Source organism: Delphinus delphis, chromosome 1, assembly GCF_949987515.2.
Source record: "Delphinus delphis chromosome 1, mDelDel1.2, whole genome shotgun sequence".
Lineage (NCBI taxonomy): Eukaryota > Metazoa > Chordata > Mammalia > Artiodactyla > Delphinidae > Delphinus > Delphinus delphis.
In genome coordinates this window covers 148,488,518-148,507,546 of record NC_082683.1, presented here as the reverse complement: position 1 = coordinate 148,507,546, position 19,029 = coordinate 148,488,518, and the positions used below count along the sequence as shown (strand labels likewise).

Sequence of the window (19,029 nt, the reverse complement as noted above, 5' to 3'; positions counted from 1 at the left end):
ATTGCGTCTTTTCTCAAGAAGGCGCTAATTATATGGGGATAGGGACCTTGCTTTCTCTTAGTAACCTGATACACAGCACACTGCCTGGGACACAGCAGCTGTCAAGAAATATCTTCAGTTCTCTATTCCTGGGAAAAGCTGGTCTCAAGAGGATCCTAGTACAAACTGTGTTCTTGAATGACCACTGTAAGAATGGAGATGCTTACGTGTCGCTTGGGAGTGATGCAGTATTTTCACATCGGAAGCATTAAGTTCTTCCTGCAATCTCTCTTATTTTAATTTAAGCCAGTTTCTGCTGTGATTCCTCATCGAATGGAGGACTCAACAGCTGCCTCCTCATCAACCCTCTTTCAGATACTGAAGACAGCAATTAAGTCGCCTCTGGTCTGCGCTTCTGCAATTCTGTTAGCCTTTTGTTGGAAGCGCTTGTTTTCCAGGTCCTTTGATCATTTCAGATGCTTTTCTTTGGACCCTTGGATATCCATGCATCCTTTGAGAGTGTAGGGACCCCAAGCAGGCTTGTGGCTTGAGCAAAGGTCTGTGGATTTGCAGCAAACGAGGTCTGAGCCAACCATCTCACTTAGCGCATCCCACATGCCATCAACCAGGCTGGCCCTGGGCAAATCCCAGAGGGAGGGTAAGCCCTTATCTTTCTCAAGTGCTTTTTTTCACTACCTGGAGTTCCTTCCCCCATTTTAGTCACCTTACACTCTACTACTGTCTCTTCTCTAATGAACCCTTTATTTGCATTTAATGGGACATTAAGTTGTTATTACATTAAGAGTATTGGCTTTCTAACCGGTTGTAGAATTAAAAGTTTGTCTATTCGCAGGATTCAGAAGGGAAATGTGGGAAACATTAGCACAGAGCGCTCAGTCCAGCAGCCCCTAAGCCCTGTCCCAGAAGCAGTCACAGACCACGCCCGGGTAGAGGTGGCTGGTGCCAGTCCAGGCCATGTCCCTGATCTGGTCGCCTTAAGCTCAGGTGAATAGGCCAGTAGGATGTGGGATGAGGCTGGCACGTGCTGACGGGAGGGGACTAACCAGGAGACTCCTATCTCCTGCTGGGTCCTCTCAAAGACGCCTGGAGCCCCTGATTTGGGGAGCCGCTTCCCCATCTCCTCAGACCTCACCTGTCAGCGGCACAGCCCAACTGAGCCTGACGCACGCCTGAGCATCCCAGCCAAACCTGTATTCCTGCCAGACTGTGTCATGTTTGTTTTCCACCGTGGGTGCCTTGACCTGGAAAACAGCCGCCGTGATGCTGCACTCGCCCTGATTCTTGCAGCCGCTAATTGAACAGTTCGGAGGGAACTGTGCCACAAAGCCGTCCAAGGGCAAGAGCAGATGCAGCGATTAATTACAGCTGGGGAGCTCCGAAGGGCTGCACCAGGGAGCAGAGTGGGAGACGCTGGAGGCCCAGGGGCTTGGCAGCCTGGGGAGTGCCATTCCTGAACTCAGGCAGAGCCTTGGAGAGATGGAATTGGGGCCTCCTACAGGGTAGATGTTTAAGGGGTCAAAGGAGAACCCGTTCATGGTGGGAGCCTCATGAAGCCCGGCTCCCATCCTAGAGACCCTGTCTTCCTCTGCTTATATCTCCTGCCTGATAGACGTGATGGCAGAGAAGACAGAAACGGGCATTGGCTCCAGGTTACTGAAGATTCTAATAATGATGCCTACCATTTTCTTTTCATTTATCAAGTACTTATCATGGGCCAGGTATTGTGCCAAGGGCCTTATATATTTTATCTCATTTAGGGCTCACAACAAACAAAGTGAGAATAGTAGTATTCTCATTTTACAGATGGGGAATAGTGTCCCTGAGAGGTTAGTAACTTGCTCAACGTCACACTGTGAGTGGTCTATCTAACCGGTGCCTCAAGCCTCCATACCACAATGCCTGAGTTACTATCCTGCCGGGGACAGCCCCGAGATCACCAGCCATGAGAACTCATGCTCCAGGCTGCCTGTGGGCCCCTCTGCGCAGGTCCTGCAGCCCCGCTCCCATGGCTAAGGTCAAGCTTGCTGCTTTCCAAGGAGCCCTGGAGTCGGCTTTGCTGGGACCACCATCTCTCCGAACTTCTCAGCTTCCACCCTCCCTCCTCTCTGGCCCTGCCCCTGTGAATGCCCACACGCCCCTTGGCCTTGCCACTGGGTCATCTCTCCCTGTGCATCCCAGTCTCCCCAAATGATGCTTGGGGTGGGGATTACGGCTTGCTCCCCATCTCTGCAGCAAGGCTTGATGAAGAGCTTGGTGCCTGTGCCATTTCCTCCTCCAGCCCTGTGGATTGAGAGTTCTATTTGTCTAAGTGAGCCCAGGAAAGAGATGAAGGATGCTATATGGGTCAAACATGGGAGTTCTAGAGTCAAGTAGTTGAAGGTTAACTCCTAGTTCTAAAACTCACTAGCAGTGTGACATTAAAAAAGTTATCACACTTCATAGTGCCTTGGTTTCCTCATCTGTAAAGTGGGACTAATGATAATAGCTTCCACCTCATAAAAGTTGTTGTAAAGTCTAAATGAGATAATATACATGAGGTGCTAAGTTAGCAGTGCTAGGTGCCAGGTAAGCATTCAGTGAACGTTATCTATCATTTTTTCTCATTACTATTTTATGATTAAGAAATTTGGACAGAAGCCAGGTCAGTTGAGGTCCAGAGGAAAAGTGGCTTCATTTTTATAAGCATCCCAGGAGGGTGGAGCCTCTGGGTATTGTTCTTGGTGGGGCTCAGGGCAGGGGCAGAGAGCCGACCTGCGGAGGGGAAGTGCCGGGTGTGGAGGTTGCCCAGCACGGTTTTGGCTGCCTCTCGGATGGGCCTGTGCAGCTCTTGCCATGTCTCCAGCAGGCTGTCAGCACCCTAGGCTGTGCTCTTAAGAGGAGATGGGAGAGACTGACGTCAGATCCTCCCAGAGCAGCCAAGGGAGGGGGGGTCCCAGAGTAGTCGCCCCAGGGTGAAGTATCCCCAACTGATGGTCACGCTTTGTCTGAAAAGCTCCTGTGTCTGAGATTGGGATCGAGAGGGTTCTGCCCTGAGCATCCCCCTAATCAGGACAGGCCAGCGAGGACAATTGTGGGTATGTAGACAGCTAATCCTCCCCTGACTAATCCAGTTACTCCTTTCCTGTTGCTTAGAGTTTTCCTGACTTTAGAGCAGTGATGCCAACTTTGTGCCTGCAGATTTTGATCTCAGCCTGGCTCCCAAAGGCACCTGGATGCTGGATCCAAGACGGCAAACTGTCACATTCTTTTCCAACTTGGTGTGTGTGTGGGTGTGAGCGTGCGAGCACATGTGCATGAGAGCAAGTATGTGCACACTCTTCACGGCAGGCTAGAGCCCAGTTGACGAGCCCTGCAGGAATCTACCGCATCGGCGACACCAGCTCTCCTACCCGGCATGAATCCTTGCTGGCTCTGTCTTAGCTGATAGCACATTCAAAACCTAATTGTTATCTCAGCAGAGTAACTCCATTATTCATCCTGACACCATCCCCCGTTAGCTGTTTGTTGCAGTGATGTTATATTAATGAGCCCTGCAAATAAATGAACGGGAGATCAGAGGGCCGACTTGTTTCTCAGGAAAGCTGGCTGACTTATTTATTTATTTGTTGGGAATTTCGCAGTGAGTCGCTCTGGCCCTGGGCAGGTGGCTCCCGGCTTTTCCCGCCGAGATTCAGTGCAGTCTTATGGATAAATACCTGTAAGCTTCCAGCTTTCCAAACAGTTTCACAAATCCATTTGCATCTGAGAGAATCCAGGAAAAGAATCTACTTTAAAATATTTGGTATACACACTACTATATATAAAATAGATAACTAATAAGGACCTACTGCATAGCACAGGGAACTCTCCTCAATACTCTGTAATGGCCTATATGGGAAAAGAATCTAAAAAAAGGAGTGGATATATGTATTGCTGTACACCTGAAATTAACACAATGTTGTAAATCAACTCTACCCCAGTAAAAATTAAAAAAAAAATTGGGCAAACGGAGAGCAGGAGAAAGCAAGAGCAATGGATCATCTCAAACTACCATCGCATCAACGATTATTTATGCTTGATTTTGGAGGGCAGTGTTGGCGGTTTTCTACAATTGGTTTTCTTTCCCGGTTACATGTAATTAAGAGAATGCTAAACAGAATCAGTATTCCCTAAACATGGACAAGTGAGGTGTGGGGGAAGTTACTGAAGTTAAATTTATACAGTAAAAGCTACAAGGTGGTCCTAGGTCCCAGTACTCCTAGGACCTGGCAACAGTGTGCTCTTACTGTGCATTGTGTTAGGGGACGTCAGAAACACACAGGAGCGTTTCTTGGTAGCCAAAGGGTGTAGGTTCCTGGTCACTCCCTGAGGACCCCTACACTGGGGATTCGTCCCTTGCATCCCAAGCCTGCTTTGCCTTTACTGCACCCTGATCTCCGTTCTCACCTGCAGGCATGAACCACCTGGGCCTCATCCTGTGGGCTCTCCCATCAGGCTGAGATGCTTGTGAGAGTAACTTTCACTGTAACCATCCTCCCATTGATAGACACACCCAGAAACCAACCAAACCGAGTCTGATAGCTTTAAGAAACACATGTAATTAAAGTAACACATCCCCTGGACAGGCAAGAATTGATTGCCCTAAGCTCAAAAGTGCCCCCAAATGCTCTTCCATGTTTCTCCCCAACTCATAGGAATAAGTGTGGACTTAATTATCTTTAGGAAGATAGGTGACGGTTATTTTCAGACTTGAAAGAGTAGCCCATGTTCTCAGTTTGTCTGGCATCTCCTGAGACCTTCCAAGGGGATTCAGATCCTGGGCACAGATGTTTTGGGGGTGGGGTGAGGTGGGAAAGTGTATAGCCAGGGAGTACTTCTCCATCCATCTGACCAAGAGAAGTAGCATCAAGTGGTGGAGCAAGTCCGTATTCTGGAGTCAGAAGGGTCTGGTTCTGAATTTGTTTTGTCACCAACCAGATGTGCAACTTTGGGCAAATGACTTACTCCCCTAAGCACTGTTTCCCCAGCTCTTATAGCCATCTTGCAGGATTGCAGGGAGGAGTAGGTATATGGAATACATGGGTTCTGGCACAGAGTAGTGTCTTGTTAAAGAAAAGCTATTATTATTAAGGCTCCCAGAACTAAGAATACGGCTTGTCTGTTCATGTCCTTGGCCTGAGGTTGGTGTCCTTATGAGGTGTGGAGGCCTTGGTCCCTGTCACAGTTCTCTTTCCTAATAGAAGACAGCTGCAAAGGGTGTAGATTAGAAATCTCTGTCCGAGGCCCTTTGGAAGAAACAGAGCCGCCTGCAGGGCAATCAAGTTCCAGCCTCTTCCAGGTGGCCAATGCTCAGGGACAGGCTGGTTGCATCCCCCTTCCTCCCCACCCAGGACTAATTTATCCACGTGATAACTTCCAATCTTAGCACAGTGCAGGGCATAGAGCAGTCACTCATGACATGAATGTTTAATGGATGAATCAATTCCTTAGAACCATGGCATCTCCTCCTTTTGCTCAGAATGTTCTGTTGTGGGTTGAATTTTATCCCCCACAAATTCATATATTGAATCCCTAACTCCCATTACCTCAGAATATGACCTTATTTGCAGATAGGGTCCTTAGAGAGATAATCAAGTTAAAATGAGGTCATTAGTGTGGGCCCTAATCAAATATGACTGGCATTCTTATTTAAAAAGAATTAACTGGAGACAGACATGCACACAGGGAGAACACCATGTGGACACGAAGGCTTAGACTGGGGAGTTGCTTCCACAAGCCAAGGAACGCCAAAGATCGCCCCAAACCACCAGAAGCCAAGAGAAAGGCATGGAACAGATTCTCCTCACAGCCCTCAGAATGAACCAACCCTCTGATACCTGGATGTTAGACTTCTGGCCCTCAGAACTGTGAGAAAGTAAGTTTCTGTTGTTTAAGCCCCCCGTGGTGCTTTGTAACTGCAACCCTAGCAGACCAATACACTCACTTTGAGTGGAGACTTCTTTCACGCGAGCTCCAAAGCCCCTTGGTCCTTTCTAAATTTCTTTTCCCAAGAACATGTTCGATCTCTTTCCCCTCTCTGCTGGATGCTGCCCACTCACAGTTTCTTGGGAAATGTTTTCTCTGGGTTTTCCCTTTCTCTCTAGGGGATGGCTCCTAACATCCCCCACTTCGATGTCGCAGCAGGTCCTGAAGCACATGCTGGGAAGGACAGAAACATGGCTTCCTGGCATCTCACAGGCTTTCCAAACCTCTGCACGTTGTCTCCTGTACTGGGAGTTGAACAGGTGACAAGTGCACAGACACCCGGGATGACAGCTGGAATGGGAGCAGCCTGGGATGCCTCCCACAGGGGACAGCGTCATTATCACACCAAGGGCTGGCTGAGAAGCAGCAGACGGTGAATCCTGAGGGGGTCCTAACCTGAAGATGATGCAAACTGGGAAATTCAATCTGCTGTAAGACTTGTCCTACATGGAGCTGCCATAAGAGATGGGTCTCTAGGGGAGGAATTGGTTGCTATGGAGACAGTTGGGTTAGCAGGGGTTAAGAAAGAACACAGCTGTTCATCCAACTGAGCTTGAGCTCACTCCTTTTCCTAAAGTAGAATTCCTTTGAGGTCATCTCATTGATTTCCCTGCCCCTGGGCAGGACAGCACCATTCCAGTCCCTACTGGTTTCCAGCACTGGACATTCTGCTGCTCCCAGTAGCTGTCATGGGCCATCAGAGAATCCTTCTCTTCTCCCTCAGGAAAGATCTTTGTAGTCAATGGCTTCTGTTTGCACGTGGGCATGCACTGAGGGGGCTACACATTTTGCAGATAAGGAAGGGCCAGAGACAAGAGGGAGGTATGTATAAAAGGGCACAGAGCTCGTAGAATTCCCTGTCCCCAGGCAGGACAGCACCATTCCAGAAAAATAAGATCTATGCCAACATCAAGGAATTAACCAAGAAAACTGAGGTAAAGAAAATGAGTTGATTCTTCTTAAAAGTTACTTTTAACAAATTATACATTTTTGGTAACAAATGCCATAGAAATGAGGTTGTCTTCTTCTCAGCGCATCCCACGGAGAGGTGCCTGAGGTTGATTCTTCCCGTAACTGGTGGTTAACTTTGATCACTCGGTTAAGGAACCTTAACCCTTTAACCACTGTCTACCAGGTTTCTTCACTGTAAAGGGTATATGAAAGTATACTGAACTATTTTTCTTGTTGTAATTAATACATATCTTGTGGGGAGATAGCTTGAGGCTATATAAATATCCTATTTCTCATCATACTTTCACTTGCTAATTTTAGCATTCATTGGCCATTCTTGCCTGAAACAATTATTACTGTGAATTTTGCCAAATGGCGATTTTCTATTTCCCTAAGTCCTTCTACACTTATGAGTTGGAGTTCTAGTATAAAGAGGAGCTTCCTCTCTCCCACATTAGTTATTAATTTATTATATCAATAAGGACCATAGATTCTTATATTATTCTCTTGAGTATAGTCCATTAGTATTATAATTTATTTTCTTGCTTACATTGCCCCAGATTTGGCCACTAGGGCCAAATCAAGTTGGCTCCTGTGTCCTTTGGACATGCACCCTACAGTTTTTCTGGTGTTCCTTGACAAAACTATATAACCTGAATTTAATCGTGAGGAAACATCAGACAAATCCCAGCTGAGGGACGTTCTACAAAGTAAGGGTCCCGTGCTCTTCCACAGTATCAAGGTCATGAAAGACAAAGACTGAGGATTATAGCACTGTGCAGCCATGACAGTGGAATGCCACATGTGATCCTGGATTGGAGCCTGGACCAGAAAAAGGACATCAGTGAGACGACTGGCAAATGTGAATAAGACATGTATATTAGATGGCTTTATTCTATCACTGTTAATTTCCTGATTTTGATCATTGTACTGTGGTTATGTAAGATGTTAATTTTGGAGAATCTGGGTGAAGGGTATATGAAAGTTCTTTGTGCTATTTTTGTACCTTTTTATAAGTCTGAAATTATTTCAAACATGAAAAGTTAAAAAAGTGAAAAATGACTTTTATAAGGAGAGGAGGATAGATTGGGGGTGGGAGGTGCAGGATGAAAGTGAATAAAACATTCCAGCCCTGTCTCCTCCAGCTCACATGTGCTGTCCAGAATGCTGTCCCCCAAGTGTCTGGAGACACGGTGTGGGTCTGTCTCTCTCCCAAGATACTCTTTCTTTCTCCACAGCCTCTACTTGAAAAACACCAAGAGGAGACCCAACTGCTCAGGGCCTCCAACTCCTGCTGCTATGTTCCCTGGGAAAATCAATTACAGCCTAATTACCTCAGGGGGTTAATTAGCATCGTGTAGCCTGGGTGTCCTCTGCGAACAGAGCAGCCTGTCAGTCCTCGGTCAGCGAGCAGGGGTGGCGGAGGCAGAAGTTTCTCAGGGAGAAGGCTGCCTCCTGGCTGGGCTGGGGCCCCTGCCAGTCAGAGAGGAGATGGGGCTGGGGCAGCAGCCGGTTGTTGGAAGTGAGAGGGGCTGATGGAAGCAAGTCCTTGCCTAAGCTCCCCTGTACCAGAGGTGCAGAGGCAGCAGCAAGAAGAATTACAGAACAGAGCAAGTTCTCAAGGCAGCCGTTGCTGGAAATCACTAGAATCAGGGAGAAGGCATGGAGCCCTGAGCTGCTCAGGGAGCTAGCTGTCTGAGGGCAGGGAAAGGGACAGTGCCTCTGCTCAGGGAAGAGGTAGAAAAGGAGCAGCCCCTTCTGCTTTTTTTTTTTTTTATAATTTTTTGGCCAAACTGCATGGCTTGTGGGATCTTAGTTCCCTGACTAGGGATCGAACCAGTGAAAGCCCGAGTCTTAACCACTGAACCACCAGGGAATTACCCCCTCCTACTTTCTTAAACATGCAAATCACAGTGGTACTTGCCCTGGCCGATATTCCTAGTCACCATAAGGAACATGCAAGTACTTTCAAAGCACAAGTGACAGTCGGTGAATAGGGAGCAGCAGAGAGTGATGAGCACATATTGCAACCGAAGTTAAATACAACTATTCCTCTCCCCGGCCATTCAAACTCCAAGCAGCTGCATGTTCATTCACATTACCTATTCATCTTCCTTTGCAATTGACTATTCAGGAAACATCATTTTTTCCAGGGTAGCTAATTACCTATTTCTTTCCATTAAAATGCACAAACAAATTGGGACCCAGGGTAAACCCGGGGAAATGGCACGGTGGCTAATGCAGTGCCTGCTTTCACTTTCTTCCTCCGTTTTCAGCTTTGCAACTCTGAGCTAACTGCAGCTCCTGAAAGCGCATTTCTGCTGAGAAAAGCTAAACCTGTTTTCTGAAACGTTCACCCGCCATGCAGCTGATTTCTCGTCCCCACCTGGCTCAGCCAGCCTGGCAGGGAGGCTGCACTGGCTGTGCCTCCTCGGTGCCCACCGACGGGCACGCACATTCGTGCACGGGCGTGAGGACACACTTCCATACGCTTGGCATTTACGCCTGGACACAGGCCATCGAGACACCCGTGAGAGGCTTTACACACCCTCACATTAAACTCACTCTATGCCAAGAATTCTTCCATAAAGGCTCAACTCCCACTGCCCTGGGGTCAGCTCCCAGCCATCCCATCCCACTCTGGGAAACTGGGGGACTCACCTCGGTGATTTGGGGGTTGGAGCACTTAACATTGTGGCTGGACCAGTCAAGCCAGGGGCTGGAGGGGCTGCTACAGTGCTGCTGGAGGGTGCACCTGCGCTCACCGCTGCACCAGCCACACTCGAACTTCCGGTCGGCCTTGAGGCAGAGGCCACAGCTCTCCCGCTGGGCTGCACACTTGTAGAGGTGGACTGCAAAGAGAGGAGGGGCAGTCACAGATGGGGTTGGAGAGGACGCCTCACAATTTACCCCCTTCTTGCAGGCGTGATAGAAACCGCCCCCCATCCATGGATAACACCCATGATCATCATTATCCCTGCAAGAATAATTGATGGGGAATTAATAATAAACTGAGCCTCTTAGCAGTCGTTTAAAGGCACTACAAGAAAATATTATTTAAGAGTTCTGGCTCTAGATTAAATTGGATCAGGGCTTTAATTGTGGCTTCACCACTTCCTAGCAATGTGACAAAGAATTTAACTTCTTTCAACGTTCAGTACCTACTCTATAACATGGTGATAATCATTGTTTTTTGTGAGGTTTGAATGAGATGTTGTATATTCAGGGCTTAGCACAGTGCCTGTAACATAGCTGATGTTCTGTACATGCTTATTATCTTTTCTTTGAACTCAGACTACATTCTACGCTGCTGCTTCTCTTTCTGCCACATACGGCCCTCGCTGAAAGAGGTAAGGACTGATTTCCCCATTTCAGGCAAAAAAGAAGCTCAAAGAGAGATGTAATGACTCTTGGAGTTTACTAAGGTTAGTGCCCCAAGCTGGGATTCTGCAGATCCAACTCGCTGTGCTGCTAGCACGCAGGTCCTGAGAGGAGAGAGGCACACAGGGGACTGGGTGGGTCTGGGAGAGGCATCAGCTGGGGCTTCAAGAAAGGCCACATGCCTGGCAGAGTGGAGGCAGAGCTGATAAGGAAAGATGGTTGATGCCATCCTGTTCATGGCCCTGTGGATGGAGCGGATATCCCCAGAGAGGGCAAACTGGCTACTTAACAGGTCACTTTTGGAGTCTGCAAATGCTTTTGCTTTTGTCTCCTACCCACTTATAAGCCCTAGACAGGCCAGTCGGCAGAACCGTTTGGAGAGCCCGAGGCTTGGTGGTTGTCTGCTGGAGTTTTGAATTCAGAGTCCCAAGTAGAAGTCTTCAGAAGCAGAATACTTAGAAAGTCATTTTTCAACTCTTCTGGTCAAGCAGACATAAGCTCTCAGGCCTGGGCGGCATGCCTCTGGAGCTCAGGTACATGCCCCAGGGTAGAGGTATTTTTTTATTCTTCCATGCGTCCCCATTCTACTCCTCTGCTCTGCCAAACATTCCTCAGTCTCAGCTGCAGGGGCTATAATGAAACATCCTCATGCCTATGGCTTCTTATGGTAGAGGGCAGGAAATGGGAATCTTAAAATGAACAAATCCACATGATGCATTTATTAATATGCAAATGGTCCACATCTAATTTCTCATTTGATCCTCATGGTGACCCTGAGAGGCGGGCATCTTTTCCCCCATTTCCCAGATAATGAACTTTGGACATTGAGAGGAGCAGTAATTAGCCTGAGTTCACATAGCTATTGGTGAAAGAGCCAGAATTTGAATCCCAGTTTGTTGGATTCTAGAATCCGCGTCCTTAAGCACTGTGGCCTCCTCCACCCAACATGGTGCCTAATCTCCAGGAACAGCTGGGATCTGGGTGGGAGGTGAATGTGAGATCGCCATGGCCTGTGCATTCAAGGAGCTCCTTAAAAGTTGTCAGGCGCCACAAGGGAGGGTTCCGATGCCACAGCTCGGATGTGGCTGTTTTTTCTCTAAGCTCCAGGTGCAAAGGCAACCTCTGGGAACTAAGCCCAGATCCTCAGCAGGGGAAATGTCTATCTCTTAGCACTGAGAAAATTTGGCCTGGGTACGAGGGGAAATAGAAAAAATCTCCCAGCCTAAGTAGCACTGATTTTCATGGCAGCATCCGGGACAGGGACCGTAGCATCTGGAAGAGATGCTGAAGCACTTTCAGGTCCTCCTGTGGCCTCAGTCCCTCTTTTTGTGCCCATGGGGTGACCCTCGGGCTGAAGGACAGGCTTGTGACAACCCTAGCTACTTGAAATGTGGTGGAATGTGGCTCATGGTGGGGGGCGGTGATAGGGTTCTACGGGAAGGAGGTTTCACATCCCACAGTAGCCGGAGCCACTGGGAGGGAGGACAGTGATGTGGTTAAGCATGTGAACTCCAGAATTAGACTGTTTTGGTTCAAATCCTGGCTCTTACTATTTGACTCTTGGTTCATTTTTTTTCTTTTTTCAACTTCATTGAGATGCAACTGACAAAAAAATTGTACAATATTTGAAGTGTATACTGTGATGATTTGACATACATACAAAGAGTGAAAAGATTCCTCTCATCTAGTTAATTAACACATCCATCACCCCCATATCTATATCTATATGTGTGTGTGTGTATGTCTATATACGTATATATATATACATATATATGTGTTAAGAACATTTAAGTTCTACTCTCTTAGCAAATTTCAATTATGTAATACAGTGTTACCAACTAGAGCCACCATATTATACATTAGATCCTCAGACCTTATTCATCTTATAGCTGGAAGTTTGTACGCTGTTACCAACCTCTCCCTATTTCTCCAACCCCCTCAAACCCCTGGCAACCACTCTTCTACCCTGGTTCTGTGAGTTGGACATTTTTTTTCAGGTTCCACATATAAGTTATACTGCACAGTCTTTGTCTTAAAAACATGGAATGCTTTGTGAGTTTGCAGCATCTTTGTGCGGAGGTCATGACCTCTGCATCGTTCCAATTTTAGTGTATACGTTGCCAAAGTGAACAGTCTTGGTACATCTCTTAACTTCTTTGCATCTCAGTTTCCTTATCTATAAAATGAGGATAATACTGGTACATACCCTTCAGAGTTGTTGTGATGATTAGGAAAATAATCTCAAATAAACCACTTAGTGAGTGCCTAGCCAGAGTGCTCATCAAACTGGAGTCACTTTTGTCATTCTTGAGAGCTGGGAGGAATGCTGCACTGGGGGCAGCCTGCCTGCACCCAGGAGGACCTCCACATGGGTGTGTAGGACACGAACGAGGTGGCCTCATGGAACACCCCCTCCTGCATCAGCCCAGCTCCTTCCTGAGCTTCCTTGCAACAGCTGTGCCCTCGAGTCAGCAAGCTGGTCCCTCCCGTCCGCCTCAGGACCAGGGGAGCCGCCTTTCAAACCTCCCTTGTGCAGTGACTGGGGCCAAGGACAGGGGAACCAGAACCTGATTGGAAATAATATCTCCATTTCCAGGGAAACTGGCAGGACATTCCTGCCTGCTGCTCTCCTGGTCGGGTTCCACAGACACTTCAAAGTCTCCGGGAGCCGAAGGAAAACGTGATGAACCGGCAGCCACCCGGCGGATGCTCTGGTTGTAATAAAACAGGTTCCCAACAGGACTGCTTTGATGGCGCCAAATGTTGCTTTAGGATCCTCTGAAGAATTACGCTGACAGAGGCAGTGTATTATTCACGGCACAGCAGCTGGCCGGCTCTGATCCTTCCAGCCCCAGTTTTTCCCAGGGTCACGGAAAGATCAAAACTCTACCTGGGGGCTTCCCTGGTGGCGCAGTGGCTGAGAGTCCGCCTGCCGATGCAGGGGACGCGGGTTCGTGCCCCGGTCCGGGAAGATCCCATGTGCCGCGGAGCGACTGGGCCCGTGAGCCATGGCCACTGAGCCTGCGCGTCCGGAGCCTGTGCTCCGCAACGGGAGAGGCCACAACAGTGAGAGGCCCGCGTACCGCAAAAAAAAAAAACAAAAACAAAAAACTCTACCTGGAAGTAGCTGCTTACCTTTCAGGTCCTGAGGGTTGTCAATGATGAAGTTGCCGTTCCACACCACGGCAAAGTCCACGGCCAGGTTGCTCATGTCCATCCCGTCGTACTGGTACTGTGGGGAGAGGGGCAGAGGTACACGCTCGTGAGGCTTTCTATCACGGGGGGGCGGGGAAGCTGCTGCTATCTCAGGGGACCAGGAAAGAAACCAGGGGCTCTGGTTCCCTCTGGGCTGAGAGAGAACCAGAGGGAGAAACAGGAACCCCGTGCACCGTTCACATTAACCATATGGTGTCTTCCCCCCGACTGCTGGTCACTAATGCCAACAGGATCCAGCTTAAACCCCTTAGTTGGCATTCAATACCCCCTATAATCCCATCCAAGCTTAGTTCTCCAACCTTCTCTTCCACTTCTCCTCCAGAATCTTTGAAGTACCTGTCTCCAAGCACACCCACCCAAGCCCCTCTCTGTATGTGTTCAGTTCACGTCTCCTAAGAATTCTTCCCTCCCCCGACAGCCTCCACCCTTCACCACCTTTACTCTCCTAGTCTAGCTCAGACTCACCTTCCCCAGGTGTCTTCTCTGCCATTCCTCCCAGCCCTCCCCAACCTCTCCGTCCCCTGGTGTTTCTGTCTTTAACCAGGCACTTCCTGGGAGCTGCTTTGCATCTTTTCACATGGAAGTCTAGTCTCTTTAGAAAGTCCACATGCCGCTCTGTAAATCCCAGAGCCCTGAGCACAGCATGTGTGTAACACACAGTGGTGCCTCGGTTGGTTGGCCAGGCCCTGTGGTGGCCCTTTCTTTCTGCACCTGAGCTTTACTTTGGTCAACAGTTCACTAGGGAAAGTGCCCAGAGCTTTCTGGGCACAGATCTGATCAGCTCTGCCATTTAAGGCCCCCAAGCTGTAGCTGGGAGTGGACTTTCTCCCATGCTGATCCCACCGAGGACTCTCAAGCCCTCAGACACATCAGAAACAGCCCCACTGGTGGCCCAGCCCCTGAGCCTCTGTGGGAATCCCCTCTGTGGGGACTGCCCAGCCCGGCCACTTAGCTCCCAGGGCCCGTCACTCCGGCCCTTCCTGCCACCTTCCTCCCTTTGTTGTGCTCCATTGCTTTCTCATCTCCCACCCTCCCCGGGTGCTTGGCGGCCTTCTACCGATTACAAATTTCATCAAGTGCCCATGACCGGGAATCTGACAGCTCCCTGATAAGAGGCCCAGATTCTCTTTATCTCTCCCGGGCGAATTACCTTCCCTCAGCACCTCTGTCACCTTTGTCACATCCCCCCCATCTCCCAGCTGACCCCCCAGGGAGACAGGGAGTTAGCAGATGAAAAGATCTTCTCTGGGCTAGTAGTATAATTAAACACCTCGTGCTTTCTGTCTGGCATTCGGGATTGGTTTAACCCTTGCTGCTCTTGGAGTTCACGGCTTCCTCCTCCTCCCTTCCCCCCTCCCCTCATGCCACTCTACTTCCACTTGCACTGATCTCTTCTGCAGCTCTCCTCCCGTGGGGTGCCCTGCCCTCCAGCGGATCCACTCCCTGAATGCGGACAGGGATTGGGGTCAAGTTGACTGGCGTTGGCTGAAGTTTCACCAAAGGCCAAGAAGTATTCTTTCAACTCAGAAAGGGCACAAAGCTATCAGCTTATGCCAGGAGACTCCTTTGTCCCTGGAGACGTGGGTCAGCCTGTGGACCCGGAGGGTTCTGGAAGCCGGGGCAGGTCAGGCTGAGGCCGTGGCTCAGGTGTGAGAGAAAGCCCTGCCCTGGTGCTCTTACCGAGCTGTTCTGGCACTGGACGCTGGAGCTGTTGAAGCGCAGGGCGGGGACCCGGTGGACGGCTCCCTGTATGTTGAGGACGCACTCATAGCCTCGCTGGCCGGACTGAGGCTGGGGCAGGTTTCGAGCCTTGAGGGTGATTGGTTTTACTTCCCCGACGGGTATCAGGATCTCCTCCGTGGGCACCAGCTGGGGACAGTCCTGGGGAACAAGCAGAGAGCCTCCGTCTGGTCTGTCCTGGCTCATACCTCCCTGCTCCCCAAGCCCAGGCGATGGACAGGCCTTCCATGCCAGGCCATAGCCTCTTGCATCCAGGCGGGCTGCCCACAAGGATGTACCTCATTTAAGGGGCACATGGAGTCAGCAGGGAATATGAAATCTATCTCTTAGCTCCCGGGCCTCGATACCATCATCCCCGTCCCACAAGTTGTCCTGTATCTGCTGTGTGTGTTACAATTTAGGAATTAATTTTCAAGCCCCACGTGGCAGATTGTGGATTTTATCTCCTGAGACACAGGATAAAAGACGCTCCACGCGTCCCTGTCCCCAGCCTGGACCCCCCACCTCTGGGTTTCATCTGCCCCCCAGCTCCTCTTGCACTGTCCGTGCCCAAGGTGATCTGTTATCGGCAGCCTCAGCTTCCCAGCGCCGATTGAGTGGCCTTTCCAGGAGGTGGCTCAAGCCCTCCCAGCAACGCTCTAAACACTCGCTCTGGCTTTTTATCTCACTTCATTACCAAGCCTTGCATGAAGACCATATCGCTTTGGGAAACAAAACAGAAAAAATAAAGTCTGGTGTGGAGGCGTTGTGGGAAGGACCATGAGAGAGGGAGGAAGTGAGGAGGAGAGTGGTGCTCCTTAGTTCTTCTTCTAGAGGCTGCTTCTCCACCAGAGGTCAAATGACCACCTCTTGACAGTTCCACCCCCTGCCCATATTCTCCCTCTCCAGGGAGACATTGCCCAGTGGCCTCTGGCAATGAGAACACACAGCCTCCTCCATGTGCAATCATTTCCCGTCTCTGGGGATCAACTGGGCAACGTCTTGAAGGCACCCCTTTCCCTGTGCCCTTCCCCTCCGTGGTGGTGGCGGTTCTCAGAGGGAGCCTTTGGGAAGGTGTGTGTGTGGGGGGGTGTTGGTACGTTGCTACCCTGCAGAGGGCGCTACTGGCATTTACTGCTGGGTGTGGGGCAGGATGCTGAACTTCCTCAAGGTGTGGGACAGTCTGGAACAATAAATGGTCCCTCTCCCAATGCCAGAGGCATCCCTGGTAAGAAGCCTTTGGTGCCACAGGAAGGTGAAACAATGGACTGCCTTAGCCGTGGGCTTCTCGCTCAGTGTGGGCTTAGGCAGGGGCCGCAGGAGCAAGCCCTTCCCTTCATGATTCGGCCCCTGCCTCCTTCTTACCCTGTGATTCTTGGGCATCGTGGTCCAGCCATACCACGGAGGAATTTAAGGTTAGTCCTGAGGGACCATCTCTCTCACTTATCAACCTCTGATCCTTTGAAGATGCTTTTCTCTCCACCAGAAACACTCCCCTTCCACCCCCCGAATCTTCCTCCTGGCCCCTGACTCAGCCCTCTTTAGCTGATTACCTCTTTATTTTTTTCTTTTGCGCGGGCCTCTCACTGTTGGGGCCCCTCCCGTTGCGGAGCACAGGCTCCGGACGCGCAGGCTCAGCGGCCATGGCTCACGGGACCAGCCGCTACGCGGCATGTGGGATCTTCCCGGATCGGGGCACGAACCCGCGTCCCCTGCATCGGCAGGTGGACTCCCAACCACTGCGCTACCAGGGAAGCCCTGATTACCTCTTAATTAGCCTTCAAACTCAACGCTGCAGCTCCTTCTTTGTAAAGCCATCCCTGACCCTTTCCCTGCACTGGCCCTCAGGATGGGTTACGGATACTCTCCCCGATCGCATTTAGCCCTCAGAATTGCAGTTTCTCATTGACTTGTCTTCCTTATTGGTCTGTGAGCCTTGAGGATTAGGCTGCGTCTTATTTGCCTCCGTATCCCCAGGCTTTATCCAAATTCCTGACATGTAGTTGTTGCTCGTGGGAGGGTAAATGGAAAATAAGAAAATAAAGCAACAGACAAAACGATCTCAAACTTTCTATTTGGCTCCAACTTCCTAGATTTTTTAGAGATGAGGTAAAGTCCTGCCTTCTGAACATCTAGAGACTCGAGCAGGAGTTTGATTCCCGAAGCTGGGCTTGGAAATGGTCATTGTTTCTGGAGTCACAGGATTACTAAATTGGAACATCTATATCTATTAAGGAATCCTGAGGATTGATGAAAAGCTGGGTCCAGGAGAAATTTCCCACAGAAACCTACTCCCACAGAAACCTATCTAGGAGGGTCAGGCGGAACCTCACGGGTCACAGTGCCATCCCTCAGTGACTGCATGTGAGGATATCAAGCAGGCGAGTTTTCCACAGGAGACAGGAGCATAAGGCAACCCCAGAACAGATGGGTCCCTGTTTAGAAATCAGTCACTCAAGCTGCCAACTCATAAACTTGCTCTTTACTGCACTTTTACTTTCAATCCCCACGGGCACTCTTGACAGTCTTTCATATATTTATAGCCAAGGGAAAAAAAAAAAATGAACACCACTTTAGGGAAACCCAGGCTTCCCTTTGAAAAGGAGATACTATTTCCTGTTAGTGGCTAAAAAACTCCCATTGAGTCTAAAAAATTAGAATTTAAATTTAGACTAGAAATAAGGCTGAGGTATAATGAGGGTGTGTCTGTGTGTGTAGGTGCATGTGTGTGTGTATACCTGTAAGAGAGAGAGGGAGAGAATAGATATTCAGAATCAGAACTAGTTGATAGGGATCTGGGGATTAACGGGAAAAGTTTTGGCAGGAGCCTGCGGGCCGGCGGTGGTGGCGCGGAGGGCAGCCAGGACAGCGTTGCGTGGTGTTTTGGGGTATGCACGTGGTACTCACGCAGTGGCTTCTGTTCACCGACAGATGAGGACAGATGCACCAAGGAGGGGACACAGGTTCGAGCCCTGGTCCGGGAAGATGCCACATGCCGCAGAGCAACAAAACCTGTGTGCCACGGCTGCTGGGCTTGTGCTCTAGAGCCCGAGAGCCACAACTACTGAGCCCGCACGCCTAGAGCCCATGCTCCGCAACAAGAGAAGCCACTGCAGTGAGAAGCCCGCACACTGCAATGAAGAGTAGCCCCCGCTCGCCGCAACTAGAGAAAGCCTGCGCGCAGCAACGAAGACCCAACGCAGCCAAAAATAAATAAATAAAATAAACAAATTTGTTTAAAAAAACTATTAAGAAAAAAATTGTTAAGGACCTCAAGAACTTTTGTTTACTGTATTAGAAATTAAAACTGAGGCAGTTTTAAAAATTAAAAAAAAAAAGAACTAGTTGATATATTGTAAAGGGTGACCAGTTGTTTTTTCATCTCTAATGAGTTCAGAGAACAAATTCAAATTTCATGAGCGGAGTCTTAAAGATGTACTTTTGGGAGTACAGTGTCTTAGGTTAGTAAACAAGATTGCAGAATCCTTTTAACTATGACATAAAATATATATATGCATGTGTATATACACGAACACACAAATACACACTCCCCACACACCCTCGTCCTTTGGGTTGTGCTGTCTGGTCCAGCCTGGAAGTTGGAGAATCATAAGGAGACTTTATGAGTACTTTTATGAGTTTTTTAAAGAGATTCTACAATTTTAGAAAAAACTCCCATGGTCAGACTTTCAGACTTTTTGGGACTAAATTGAAGGATGATGACTAGGGGCTTTCCAAACGCCTAAACAGCCTTCCAAG

General features: G+C 49.2%; 1 protein-coding gene across 1 annotated transcript in view; it reads right to left on the bottom strand.

Annotated features, from left to right (window-relative positions):
- PLXNA2 (plexin A2) overlaps positions 1-19,029 on the bottom strand; it is a 216,884-nt gene that overhangs the window by 45,492 nt on the left and 152,363 nt on the right. The window contains exons 10-12 of the mRNA XM_059995382.1: positions 15,232-15,432; positions 13,471-13,567; positions 9,616-9,806 (exon numbers count right to left, since the gene is read on the bottom strand). Of these exons, the coding sequence (XP_059851365.1) occupies positions 9,616-9,806; positions 13,471-13,567; positions 15,232-15,432 (489 nt within the window). The remainder of the gene's footprint in view (positions 1-9,615; positions 9,807-13,470; positions 13,568-15,231; positions 15,433-19,029) is intronic.